Source organism: Lissotriton vulgaris, chromosome 10 (assembly GCF_964263255.1).
Source record: "Lissotriton vulgaris chromosome 10, aLisVul1.2, whole genome shotgun sequence".
NCBI lineage: Eukaryota > Metazoa > Chordata > Amphibia > Caudata > Salamandridae > Lissotriton > Lissotriton vulgaris.
Genome location: NC_141698.1, coordinates 739,110,980 through 739,125,420, shown reverse-complemented (window position 1 = coordinate 739,125,420; position 14,441 = coordinate 739,110,980). Strand labels below are relative to the sequence as shown.

At 48.5% G+C, this 14,441-nt stretch overlaps 1 protein-coding gene across 1 annotated transcript in view; it reads left to right on the top strand.

The window, feature by feature from the left end:
• RAB18 (RAB18, member RAS oncogene family) overlaps positions 1-7,447 on the top strand; it is a 141,114-nt gene extending 133,667 nt beyond the window's left edge. The window contains exon 7 of the mRNA XM_086941606.1: positions 6,001-7,447. Within this exon, the coding sequence (XP_086797732.1) occupies positions 6,001-6,179 (179 nt within the window). The 3' untranslated portion in view covers positions 6,180-7,447. The remainder of the gene's footprint in view (positions 1-6,000) is intronic.
• Positions 7,448-14,441: the final 6,994 nt, after the last annotated feature.

The following is a 14,441-nucleotide window of genomic DNA, read 5'->3' as shown; positions in this document are numbered from 1 at the left end:
AAAAGGCATCACTCACATGTTTCCACCTGTTCCGTTTGTGATGCCTCAGTGGGATTTGAACCTGGTTCTGACCTTCCTGATGTGTGCTCCCTTTGAGCCCCTTCATTCTTGTCCTCTCCGTCTCCTCAATCAATCAATCAGTGACACTTATAAAGCGCGCTACATACCCGTAGGGTCTCAAGGCGCTGGGGGGGGGGGGGCCGCTACTGCTCGAACAGCCAGGTCTTCAGCTTCTTCCTGAAGGAGAGGTGGTCTTGGGTCAGGCGCAGGTCGGTCGGGAGGGAGTTCCAGGTCTTGGCGGCCAGGTAGGAGAAGGACCTTCCTCCTGTAGTCGCTCTTCGGATGCGGGGGACGGCGGCGAGGGCGTGGTTGGCTGATCGGAGGTGGCGTTTGGGAGCGTAGAAGTTGACTCGGCTGTTGAGGTAGCTCGGGCCTTGGTCGTGTAGGGCTTTGTGTGCGTGGGTGAGGAGGCGGAAGGTGATTCTTTTGTTGACGGGGAGCCAGTGAAGGTCTCTCAGATGTCCGGAGATGTGGCTGGTTCGTGGGATGTCGAGGATGAGTCTGGCTGAGGCGTTCTGGATCCGCTGGAGTCTCTTCTGGAGCTTGGCGGTGGTACCGGCGTAGAGGGCGTTGCCGTAGTCCAGTCGGCTGGTGACGAGGGCCTGGGTGACGGTCTTCCTGGTCTCGGTGGGGATCCACCAGAAGATCTTCCGTAGCATGCGTAGGATGTTGAAGCATGCCGAGGAGACGTTGTTGACTTGCCTGGTCATGGAGAGGGAGGAGTCCAGGATGAAGCCCAGGTTGCGTGCATGGTCTGTCGGTTTGGGTGCGGTGCCCAGGGCGGGAGGCCACCAGGAGTCGTCCCAGGCGGAGGGAGAGGAGCCCAGGATGAGGACCTCCGTCTTGTCCGAGTTCAGTTTCAGGCGGCTGGTCGTCATCCACTCGGCTACCTCTTTCATCCCTTCGTGCAGGTTGGCTCTGGCGGCGGCGGGGTCGTTGGTCAGGGAGAGGATCAGCTGGGTGTCGTCGGCGTAGGAGATTATGCTGAGGTTGTGTTTGCGTACGATGGCCGCGAGCGGGCTCATGTAGACGTTGAAGAGGGTGGGGCTCAGAGATGATCCTTGGGGGACGCCGCAGATGACTTCGGTGGCCTCTGACTTGTACGGTGGTAGGCGGACTCTCTGTGTTCTTCCGTCGAGGAAGGAGATGATCCATTCCAGCGCCTTGTCCTGGATTCCGACGTTGCTGAGGCGCCGTACTAGGGTGCGGTGGCAGACCGTGTCGAATGCCGCGGAGAGGTCTAGGAGGATGAGGGCCGCTGTTTCTCCGTTGTCCATCAGGGCTCGGATGTCATCGGTGGCGGCGATGAGGGCGGTCTCGGTGCTGTGGTTGGCTCGGAAGCCGGACTGTGAGGGGTCGAGGGATCCGTTCGTCTCGAGTAAAGCGGCCATCTGCTTGTTGACGGTCTTCTCGATGACTTTGGCTGGAAATGGGAGGAGCGAGATGGGGCGGTAATTCTTGAGGTCGGTGGGGTCCGCTGTTGGTTTCTTGAGTAGAGCGCTGAGTTCGGCGTGTTTCCAGCTCTCAGGGAAGATGGTGGTGTCGAAGGATGTGTTGATGATGTCTCGCAGGTGGGGTGCGATGACAGCGTCGGCCTTGTTGAAGACGTGGTGAGGGCAGGGGTCGGTCGGTGATCCGGAGTGGATGGAGTTCATCGTGCGGATGGTGTCTTCGGTGCTGATCGGGGTCCAGGCGTGGAGGGTGGTGGTGGGGGGTGGTTGTTCGGTCATGGTGTGCGTTGGTTGGTTGTTGAAGCTGTTGTGTATGTCCGCGATCTTGTTGTGGAAGTATGAAGCGAGGGAGTTGCAGAGGTCTTGCGATGGGGTGATGTCGTTGTTTCCTGCGCTGGGGTTGGAAAGCTCTTTCACGATGTTGAAGAGTTCCTTGCAGTTGTGTGCGTTGTTGTCCAACCGGTCCTTGAATGCTGTTTTCTTGGCGGCGCGGATCAGCTGGTGGTGTTTCCGGGTGGCAAGTTTGAAGGAGGTCCTGTTGTCCGGTGTCGGTTCCCTTCTCCAGACTTTCTCGAGGGCTCGGCAGTTCTTCTTGGAGCTCTTGAGTTCGTCGGTGAACCATGGGGCTTTCTTGCTGCCGGGTCTGCTGGGAGGGGGCCTCAGTGGGGCGAGTTCGTCCGCGCAGTTGCTGATCCACTTCGTGAGGTTGTCGGCGGCCTGGCTGGGGTTCGCTGAGCTGGCAGGAGGGTGCTGGCTCAGGGAGGTGGCGAGCTGGTCTGCTGTGATCTTGTTCCAGCTTCTGCGGGCGGCCTGTTGCTGGTGGTGGTGGGTCGTTGTTTTCTTGAAGGTGAAGTGGACGCAGCTGTGGTCCGTCCATTGAAGCTCTGTGGCGTGGCTGAAGTCGATGTTCTTGCTGGATGAGAAGACAGCGTCGAGTGTGTGTCCGGCGAGGTGGGTGGGGGTGGATACCAGTTGCTTGAGTCCCAGGTTGGCGAGGTTGTCGAGCAGGGTGCTGGTGTTGCGGTCATTGTTGTTCTCCAGATGGAAGTTGAGGTCTCCCAGGAGGATGTAGTCAGCGGAGGGGAGGGCATGTGGGCTGACTAAGTCGGCGATGTCCTCGCTGAATTGTGTGCGTGGTCCAGGGGGTCGGTAGATCAGGGTGCCTCTGAGGGTGGTGTTCGGGTTGGTGTGGATCTGGAAATGCAGGTGTTCGGCGGTGGTCAGGGAGTTGTCGGTGCTGGTCGTGAGACGGATGGTGCTCCTGTGGATGATGGCGATGCCTCCTCCCATCTGGTTGGCGTTTCGGTCCCTCCGGACGATCTTGTAGCCCTCTGGGATGGCGATGGCGATGTCGGGAGCTGAAGAGGCGTTCATCCAGGTCTCCGTGAGGAGGGCAACGTCTGGAGCTGTGGTGTCGAGGAGGTTCCAGAGTTCGATGGCATGTCTGTGGACGGAGCGGGTGTTGAGCAGGATGCACTTGAGGTGGGTGCTGCTGGTGTTCGGCTTGGTGGGTGCTGGTGCGAGGCAGGTCCGGATGCAGGTGAACTTGCAGGCGTGGCAGCTGAAGGGTCCGTGGGTACGTCGTGGAGAGGCTTGATGGCATTCTGGGAGTCGGCCGGTGTTGAGAGCGGTGAGGGTGGCGGCGGAGTACGTCAGGCGGGTCGGTCGGGGTCTTCGTGGGCCAGGGGTCCTGGCACTGGGCGCGGTCCAGGCGCGGACGGGCGTAGACGGGCTTACCTTTGGCGCGCCTTCGGCGCACAATCGGCGCGCCCGCTGCGCGTGACCGCTGCGCGTTCGCACGGTCGCCATTTAAGGCGAAGTGCGCGGGTGGGCGGAGCAGCTGGGAGGCGGGAGCGGGGAGGGTACAGAATAGAAAAAGGGGCGGGGAAAAGCGGCGGTGGCGGGAAGGGAGGGCGGAGGGCGGCGAGGTAGGCGGACAACAAGGAAGGAAACCACAACACGGGGGAAATAAAAATTAAACAGAACGGGCACAAATTCTCGACAAAACAAGGAAAAAACCAAAGTTATACAAAACAGGCACAAATTTAAGACAAAACAAGGGCAAAAAACAACCGCAGCGGCGCCAGCCGGCAACCGGCAAAACGAGGCAGCAGCGAGGCAGAGGGCAGGCAAGGGGCACACGCAGCAGCTGGTGGCCGTGCGGCGCGGGGGTGTCCCACAAGTGGGTCACACTCACCTGCGTCGCACGGTCGCCATTTAAGGCCAAGTGCGCGGGTGGGCGGAGCAGCTGGGAGGCGGGAGCGGGGAGGGTACAGAATAGAAAAAGGGGCGGCGAAAAGCGGCGGTGGCGTGAAGGGAGGGCGGAGGGCGGCGAGGTAGGCGGACAACAAGAAAGGAAACCACAACACGGGGGAAATAAAAATTAAACAGAACGGGCACAAATTCTCGACAAAACAAGGAAAAAACCAAAGTTATACAAAACAGGCACAAATTTAAGACAAAACAAGGGCAAAAACAACCGCAGCGGCGCCAGCCGGCAACCGGCAAAACGAGGCAGCAGCGAGGCAGAGGGCAGGCAAGGGGCACACGCAGCAGCTGGTGGCCGTGCGGCGCGGGGGTGTCCCACAAGTCTCCTGACTTTAAAGACGGCTTTCCTGGTTGCCATCACCTCTGCCAGGAGAGTGAGTGAGCTCCAGGCTCTTTCTGTCCAACCTCCTTTCCTGTCCATTCATCCTGATAAGGTGGTTCTGAGGACTAGACCTTCTTTCCTGCCCAAGGTTGTTTCGGCCTTTCACATCGGGCAGTCCATCACCCTCCCTTCCTTCTTCCCGCCTCCGCATCCTTCAAAGGATGAAGAGCGGCTCCACCGTCTGGACCCAAAACGTGCGCTTTCATTCTACATGGATCGCACACGCCAGTTCCGGGTGGATGACCAACTGTTTGTTGGCTATGTGGGTGCGAAGAAGGGACGGGCGGTTTGTAAACGGACCATCTCTCAATGGGTCGTCCTCTGCATCAAAGCGTGCTACTCTTTGGCTCGGAAGGAGCCTCCTGTTGGGCTGCGGGCCCATTCCACTCGGGCCACGGCGGCTACTACTGCCCTGGGCCGGGGAGTCCCCTTGCAGGACATTTGCCAAGCGGCTACGTGGGCCTCGCTGCACACATTTGCGAGGCACTACTGCCTGGACAGTCAAGTCCGGAGGGATGGCTTCTTTGGCCGTTCTGTCCTCCAGGACTTTCTGGTGTAGTATTGTATTGGTTCGCAGACCCACCACCGGGGTTGGTATTGCTGGGGTATGTATTCTAAGGTAAGGAATCTAACACTAACGTGTTTCTTTCAGATGAACAAGTTACTTACCTTCGGTAACGATATATCTGTAAGAAACATTAGTTAGTGTTAGATTCCTTACCGAACCCACCCATCCTCCCCGTTCTGCGAACTGATACCTAGGGTTAAGGTCATCCCTTTCAGGGCCCTAGTTTTACATGGCACCAGTGTTGGTTCTCTCATGGCTCTGCGTCTCCTGGCGCGGAAATGCTGTGTGCAAAGAACTGACGTCAGCGCGCGGAGGCGGCGTCTATATACTCCAGCGATGTCATCACGGCGCACGACGCCAACGACGGACGCGGAGCCGCAGGGGACGCCTGCAGACGACGCCTACCGACGCGCAGGGGTACTGCTACGCAAAAGTTTCCGGATCCAGACTGACGCCTGGGGATATTCTAAGGTAAGGAATCTAACACTAACTAATGTTTCTTACAGATATATCGTTACCGAAGGTAAGTAACTTGTTCTTCACATGTTTTTTCAAACTAAATTTAAACAAGATATGTATCAGAAAATACATTGTATCAAATTTCTAACACAACATTAACAAGAGAGTGTATTCCATCATCGAATTCATGATCTATTGTTTGAGTATCGCAAAACACAGCTTTTGAAGTTAGATGTTTGCAGCCAACATGTTTCATATGTCTCCCTGCTCCTTCAAGTTCGTTAAGCTCAATCAGGGCCTCTGCCTACTTCCTTTGTTCTATGTTCCAGGGATGGTGCAAAGTCTCTCAAAAAACATAACCGTTTCCTAGTCCTTCTCATACGCACCGTTAGCCTTGAATTGCACCATAAAAAAAGGGGAGCTAAGCTGTCAGTTCTTTTTTCTATTTATATATTTATTTATTTATTGTTCCCGACTTTACAGCATACGGAGATTTATTTTGAATACTCCAATTCCAAAAGAAACCATCAGATGGGATTCGGTTCTGTGGAAACCATTTCAGATTATTTGAAAACCCCCTGCTCTTCATCATGTTTGTGATGATGAAGCCTATTTGGGTCGCCATGAAAAAAAAAAAACTGACCGCTTAGCTCATCATTTTTTGATGGGTGAAATTCAAGGTCCATCAGTGTTTATGAAACAGTACTGTATTAAGTGAATTAACTGTGTTTATACATGATAACTGACTTAATGATCAGAGAATTTTGGTGAGGATTTAAAAATGTAATATGAATTATTTTGCCTTACTTTAGAGGCAAGTGCCAAAACGTGTGATGGTGTTCAATGTGCCTTCGAAGAACTTGTGGAAAAGATCATTCAGACACCTGGACTGTGGGAAAGTGAATCTCAGTCTAAAGGAGTCAGATTATCAAACCAAGAAGGAGGAACAGGAGGAGGTGGCGCATGCAGTGGATATTGTTCCTTGTTGTAAACATCTAAAGTACTTTCCTTCATATTTAATACTCTAGTGACATTTCTTTCTGTACATACATTCATTAAATGATTGCTTTAAGGACCTTATGGTTGTTTCGTATCATGGTAGTCACTTTTTTTGGTAACAAACTGTCCTTTAATTGAAAATGTTCTGTTACTGTATGCATGATACGTTTTCAATTTTCAGGTTTCTTTCAAAGTGACTTCAACCAGTTAGACAACAAAAATTGCACAAATCCTAGCATCAGTTATCCATCATGTATTACCATGTTTGTATCAATCACATGCATCTGTTGCAGTTAATGTGGCCTGTCTTTTCTTATTTGTATGTGATATTGATAGCCCCATGTTATACTTAATTGCAAGCTTAATTAGAATGCAGAAACCCAGCAATAGCAAGGCGCTATACGAAACAAATGCTTTTCCTTTCAGGTATAAGAAAATCAGCATGATTGCATACAATTATTGTAATAACAAATTGCTGCACAAAGCATCGGTTTACGGAGTCCTGTTCTACGCCTTCGGCTCAGAGTTTAAAGACCATCTTCTGGTTTATCAACTACAAGTAATTGTAGAATTGGGATGATGGGTCCAGTTGTTTTGTGAGTGATAGTTCTATTGAATTAGACTTCGTCAGACACGATTAAATAGATGCTTAAAAAGAGCAACAATGTATATAGCTAATGTAGGGTTCACATTTGCAAACAACGTAATGTTTTATGAAAATAATACACTAAAATGTACAGCGGCAACACTAGAGTGCCACGCTTGAAAACATTTCTTTTAATCATTGCTTCAGAAGATAACTAAGTTTTAATTGAAGGTTTTTAATGCTGAGTACAATTGATTGTGCTACCTGTATGGACTTGCTCAAGAAGCAACCTTCTTCAAAACTTGTTCTAGAAGAAATATATGTAACTTTTGTTAAACAAGATTGTAAATCAGTTACGTTTTAAAGGCCATCTAGTTTGCCATGTTCCTGTTGGGTATTTTGAAAACCCAAATTTACAGGCATAAAGCTTTGTACTGTTATTCTGTTTCTATGCTGGAATAATAATACTGTACTGAGAATCCTTTTCAGTTTCCTATATTGACATTAAAAAGGTCTAACAAACTTGTTATGCATTCATCCCTCATAAAAAGCATATAATTCCTAGTTCTCATGGCAAAATATCACTTGTATATCACTTTATTTGCTGTATAATTAAAGTCAAGTGGTTTGTTTCAGAATATTTACTTGTATAGTAAATAAAAAATGTTTTCGCAGAATTCTTTGTGAACCTTCTTTCAGATGTTTAAAATTGCTTGACAAGTTAGTTAATGAAATAGTGTACTTATTGAGGGCTAGACTGGTATACATCATGTTTAACAGTGTGACGAGTGTCTCAGATATCTGGGAAGTGTATAAAGGCAGTAGTTCAAATAAATGTATATATATTTTTTAAATATGTTTATTGGCATTTTCATAGTTGCGATACAGATCCAATATTCATTAGGAATGTGATGACGTTTCAATAAGAATACTTTAGCATCCAGTTCCGTGTTCAGTAGTTTACAATAAGACGGTTGTGGTATGTCCGTTCGACTCCCTTCACATATAATTCATTTCACTGCAGTAGTCCAAATGTTTCCTGGTACCCCCTTCTATCCAAGTTTTTACAACGGTGAACAATCCACTGTGCAAGCAGTTTGGAAAGGGGGCAGAAAAAGTAAACATGAATAAGGGATTCGGGCCCTTTACATCGTACACACAGATCAACGTTTAAACCACTATAATTTTGCCATTTGCCGGTCAATGATTTTAGAGGTAGAGTTCCATACCTAAACTGAAGGTAGATTTTCCTAGCTACTAGAGGAACATTTAGTTGTTTTATTTACATTCTTTTGATAAATAATCAGTTTACTATTGATAGAAAATGAACATGTGACTTGCGCTTAAACTCAAGGTTTCATTTTAAGCAGCATGTACTATGCAGTATGTACTCCTTTAGGAAGACTTAGTGATTTCCTGGAGTGGTTCCCTAAATCATATGAAATTTAAAGTTGGCAAGAACCCACAGTCAAAGACTTTCCTGAAGCGATATGTTTATAACTCTAGAATGCAGAGTCTGTAGATTAAGAGTCCAATCAAACACATGGCCACATGATTCCTGTCTGCTAAGGAAGTTTTTTGAATGCTAAATGTGAGAAATTGGGTTGTTGGTTGACTAGGATGTGAGCTGTGGTCAAGCAAAAGCCACAATCACTTGCAGGGTGTACCTTAAAGAGTCACTAAATGAACCTGTGCTTAACCCTAGGTAGCTTGGCACAAAAATCAGTCAGGTATAACTCCGAGGCAATGTGTAAAGTATTTATGCAGCATATAAACCGTAATATAGTGAAAACAGAACATAAGAAAAATCCCAAACCAATTTAAGAAAATCAAGTAAGTGCTATTAAATTATTTGACTCCAAATCGACAAACATTCAATCCGCAGAACCAGAGTTATACATTGTTTAAGTTTTTAGTAAAAACTAATGCCTAAAAGATCAAAATGCCAACTGGGGGCATCTAGGCCTGCAAGACCGAGTCAAAGTTGAAAAATATGGCTGACCAGGATAGAGAGCGGTTTGGGTACAGGAAGTGGATTGGGCCTGGTCAGCGCTTAACTTTGGACTTAGAAGAATTTCTGAGAAAACATTTATGAGAAGATAAAGTTCAGTGGGTTAACAGTCAGGAGATGTCCAAGGAAAGAGTGTCATCATCTGATAGACTTTGACTGAAACCTCTGTGAAGATTTCTACGTTCTGACTTAGTCTCTGAAATGGGAAGTCCAGAATCTCCAGCGGGGACGAGGCAGAATGCTGAAGCCCTAGATAGTTCCATGAGGCCGGCTACTCCTGTGGCGATGGAGCGCTGAACGGAATGTGGTACTGTGGAGAACATAGGGGAAAACCTTTGACGACAATCCGACCGAAGATGCACCTCAGGCGGATAGATGAGGAGGTTGGTCCTGGTCTCCTACTGGTTCTCAGAGCAGTTTTTAACCCAAAACATGTTGAAGTTCCCTCATTTGATTTTTGACTATATGGTCGCCTTCAGCACCACATTCAAGTCCAAGACTACTGTGAAGCCAGGTTCAGGTGTGGATCCAAGTTGAAGGGTTGCCTTTTGTGTTCCTGAGGCTCAGATCAGGAGGTCGTCTAGAGGGCAGAAAGGCAGTAATCCATCAAGGCCCCAGCAGGTCAACAGTCCAGCAGAGTGCCAGTCTTTTCAGCTGCACAGCAGTCCTTCTTCCTGGCAGAGTATCCACAAGTATACTGAAGAGTTGGTATCTGAGGCTCTATTGTTATGCTCTGGTGCCCACTTGGAAGGTAGGAGAAGCTTCTAGACAGTGGCTTGGAAGTGCATGGAATTTATTGTCTCCCAAGCCCTACCTCCAAGCTGGCTGCAGTGACAATGTGGAGGTGATAGGTCCTTTATGTGAGGGCAGAGCATTCCCTATTCAATTACAAGTGGGGCTGTACTCCGCTTTGTCCCTTCATTCTGCCAGCAGATGGCCCATCCAGGCACACATAATTCCTCCATTGTGTAGCTGTCTGAGAGGAATTCACAAAGGCTGTCAGTTACACCCAGTCATGTTACCCAAGACAGGCTGTAGGCACAAAAGGGCTAAGGGCACAAAAATGTGAACTTTCTAAAAAGGGTTCAAAAAAGAGGTTTCGTCCATCTGGGTGCGACGTGATACAGTTATGAAAAAATATGAAACCTGGCCACCAATTTTCAGGGCTACTATTTATTTTTAGCAGACTAAGGAACAATGCATTTAGTCACTGTACCTTACTTCATTGCTTTGAATTGTTTTAAACATGTTATACAACCATTTCAATATTCAAGGGAGCATTCAAAAGATATATTCAATTTTCAGATGAATTTAAAGCATACATGTGAACAATAATGTATAGATCAAACAAAAGATGTGAAAATTGGGTACATCACATTACTAACAATTACACCAATTTATGATCAGGGGGGGAAGGATCACTTGTCCTGCATAACTCTGGGTATGCCGTAACTGTTCCGAGTAGTCCCAATGTTAACCCTCATGCACGTGCTGGTAATCGTGTGGTATTGGGCGGTATATCTTATTCTCCGCCGTCCCTTGCACGTGTGTGCATAATCATCGGGTTGTTTTTTATGCAACCTCCATCCAGGAGGCTTTACCCATTGTTAAAAACAGTAGTGATAAGTGATGGTGAGGTGAAGTGATAAAAAATGTCTCTTTTGATCAGAAAAATTATTTATTCGTTCTGTATTCAGAGGCAATAAAATTAAAAATATGTCGGTGAACGTGAGTTATTATGACTCGTTCACACTAAGTGAAAAAGGTCGACATGTTTCAGCCCTATCTTATGCCTGACAGGTCATGTGGGCTTTCTTCAGGACTGTGACGTGAAATAGAGACCTCTCACGTCTCTATTGGTGGTTAAAAAAGATTTAAATAATGGAACAAAGCATTATGTTGCTCCAAATGGAGGTCAAAAAGTACCTATGTTCTTGGCTCTAATAAGCCTCTTCGGTATCAGGGTGGGTCAGGGAGGCACGCTCTGGCTCTCCATTCACTCCTTGTGCTGACTCTGCCACCTCTGTCCCGGAATAGGTGGCAGGTGGCATAATGCTTTGTTCCATTATTTAAATCTTTTTTTCACCACCAATATTTTCATCTTATCCTATTGAGGACGTGGCCAAGCTGAGGACCAAGATGGCCGCTCGGCTCTAAAATTCCGGAGTTCCTGCCACTTTATTGCCATCTGTAGGCGCAACTTAGTGCCCCCTTGTCCCCACAGCCGCATGAAACCGGCATACTAGAAGTGGGGATCTTGACCATATCTGGCAGATGCTGTCTGGATCGCCATGACATCGATCGCCATCCTTATGCCAGTTGTGGCCCTCGGAGGCCCTGCAGCGATAGGGGCTGCGTGCGAGCCTATGGGCATGGTGGTGCTCCTGCTCGCCATGCTGATTCCCTGCTGAATGGTGGCGGCTCGGGCGGCGGTGCGACTTTGCTCCATTGCGACTCCTTGCCTATGCCGGTGGGCTGCGCTGGCCCGGGAGCAGAGTGTGGCAGCCACAGAGAGAGGAGAGCTGGGGCTTGGTTGGCTGCCCCATCATGTGCATAAGAACAGCCCTCTGCCTTCTCCCAGTGACTGCCTCAAGCTCCCTGGATGCTGCCCTGTCGTGGGCTCCCTTGGCCCCTCCAGCTCCCCCTCCTCCTCGTAGATGTCATGGTGGGCCCTCAGCGCTGCTTTCAATACTGCTTTGCTGGGAGAATCCGGCTGACTTGGGTGGTGGCACCTGTCCTAGTCCCTTCTCTACTTTGTTTCTCCCATGAGCCTGCCACGCAGCAACAACGCTCCTAGTGTGGAGGCCTCCGGATCTCGCTACTGTTGTTTTTAATTGGACACTGCTTGTGAAGACAGTTTACTTTTTTCTGGTGACCCATTTCATACTCGCCACTGTATCCTGTGCCCCCGGGGGGCTGATTACTGGCTTGACCTGTTGGTTAGGTCCTTCCCACGCGGCATGGCTTGTATTTAGCCTGTGTTCTCTACTTTACCTGCCTTTCACTTGTATGGCTGGTGGTTGGTTTGCTTCTGTTATTTAGTCCTGGAGCTGTTGCATTGGCACTGTCTTGCTTTTACTATATTTTGGCTACTTTGACTAATTTGCCCTCACAGCAGCACAATGGGGCGAAGCGATACTAAGCAGCAGCAGCTTAATTTTGACTCGACCAGAACTCTTCTGCACCAGAATTCGGAGAACCCTGTGGAAGGACACTCTGGCTCATCCTTGTCTGGCAACACCATTCCCACCCCCCCCACCATCCCTACCCCTTCATGGAGTGGCTGCAATAGTGAATGAGCTGAAATCTGGTTTCAAGTCCATATACTCTAGTTTTGATGCCCTCTGTATATGTGGCTAGATGGTATGCATGAGCGCATGGAGAGACTTGAAACTAGATTAAACGGGGCTGAGCAACAAATCTGACAGAGTATGGTAGCATGGCGGTGAATAAACAACTTGAGAAGATGTAGCCGACCCTTAAAGTAATTGGCTACAAAGACTGAGGACTTGGAGACGCTTTCCCGCCAGAACAACATTCGTATTTCGGGGACGGCCACGACCATCAAGACCAGCCACATGGATAACTTTGTTGAGAACCTATTATTGGAACTCTTTAAAAGAGACTCTTTCACAGCTACATATGTGGTTTAGAAGGCGCACAGTACTCCCGGTCCACGGCCGATACTAGGGACGACGCCTCACCTCCTCGTTGCCATTTTCCTCCACTACTGGGACTGTAATGTCACTCTTCGCCTAGCCGGTGAGAAGAAACCACTGCACTATCAAAGTATGACTGTCGCTGTACCCCGACTTTACATCAATTGTGCAGGAGGCACACCGCAAATACGTCTATGTCAAGCGTCCGCTCCAGAAATGCAATGTGCTCTACGCAGTGTTCTATACTGCTCGCTTGCATATTTAAATATATGGTCAACAGCATATCTTTCACCAGCAGATGCTGCCCTTCTCTGCAAGCAGCGGGGATTAGAAGCCAAGGCGACTGTTGACCACACCTGCTCGTTTGCCCAGCCCGCTGTCCATGGGCTTGCAGACTACTCCACTGCCCTGAAGGCATGCAGTCCCTGTAGCCTTATTGGTTGCATACTCTGCTCCCCTCCTCACAAGCTACTCCGTTTTCAGTAATGAGGCACTGTATACAATTTGTTTAGTTCATGTAACTTTGGCAAGCTGATTTAATCTTTGATTCCCATTACTGTTTCCTCATGGCAGTCCTCATAAGTGTTGCCATACCCTAAGGAGTACTCCACCTCATTTGGTCTGTTTTTTTCTGGTTATCACCGGGTTTTACAGGTTTTTTTTTTTATTTTCCTCTTCGGTGTGGGTGGGGGATGGGGTGTTGATTCACTATTGTGATGTGTTTTGTATCTTGTTTCACAGAAGCTGTGCTACCCTGTATGACATGAAGTGGATTGTCTCCTGTAACTGTGCATGGTCATTTCCCATAGTACCGTGTTTGGGATCGCTGATTAAGAGTGCTGGGACTATGTCCCTTGTATGCATAATGTGGAACATTAAAAGGCTGAATACACCCCAGAAGAGGAGGCAAATTTTCTCCTATTTGATAAGGCATTGGGTTTCGGCTAGCCTTTCTCCAAGAGACACACTGTTCACCGAATCCTTTAAATATCTATGCTTCTGCCCGGGGAGGTAATAGTTTCTTTGCTAGCTATAGCTCATGTTCCAGGGGGGGTTGCGTCTTCGTCCATAAAAATATTCCCTTTGTTGCACGGTACGAGATGGCTGATTTAATTCCTCATCCTCCCCTTGACTCTACTGGCTCTTCTCATGTGGCCAAGCTGAGGTCCTGCATGTTCTTTCAAAATTATTTCCGACTTGCAGACTCCAGGAGATCCTGTCACCCACACAGTAGAGATTACAATTTCTATTCAGACCCCCACAGTGTCTGGACATGCATAGGTCACTGGTATTTGTCCCTTGAAGTCCCTGGGTGGCTTGTGTATGCCACCCACTGCCTCGTATGCTATCGGATCATTCCCCAGTAATGGTTTCCCTGCTGTCTCAGTCCTGTGACATCATGGCAGTTTCCAGTGAGTGCCTTCCATGATAACGTGCTTAACACCGAGATAAGTGATGCAATTATTGAATATTTTGTGTTGAATATGGGGACAGTTTAGAAACACTCCATGTTATGGAATGCCTTTAAGGCGTACATCAGGGGAGTCTGTATAGCTAAAAATACAGGTATCCTTCGGTCCATTAGGTGGGATCTGGTGGATGTTGAGGTGAAACTGCACGATCTTGACCTGCAGGTTATTTGTCCACGTCCCCCATGCCACTACTTACACTTTCCATTCTCTTGCAGGAGTCCTGGGACTTGGCGGCCCGTGAGGTGATGTATTTGGGTAAATATGCTATGGCACGCATTTACGGAGAGGGTGAGAGGCCCAGGTGCACGTTGGCCAGAATGCTTTGCCCTACTTATCAAGCCATCTACATTACTGCTTTACAACTTGAAGATGGCTCTATGGTCACTGGTAACGCTTCTATTCTCACTGAATTGCCTCATATTACAAAGGTTTATATACCTGATAACACTTCTATTCTCACTGAGTTTACCCCATAATACAAACGTTTACATACTTCTTGTGGCACTGCGATGGATGAGGAGCTAGA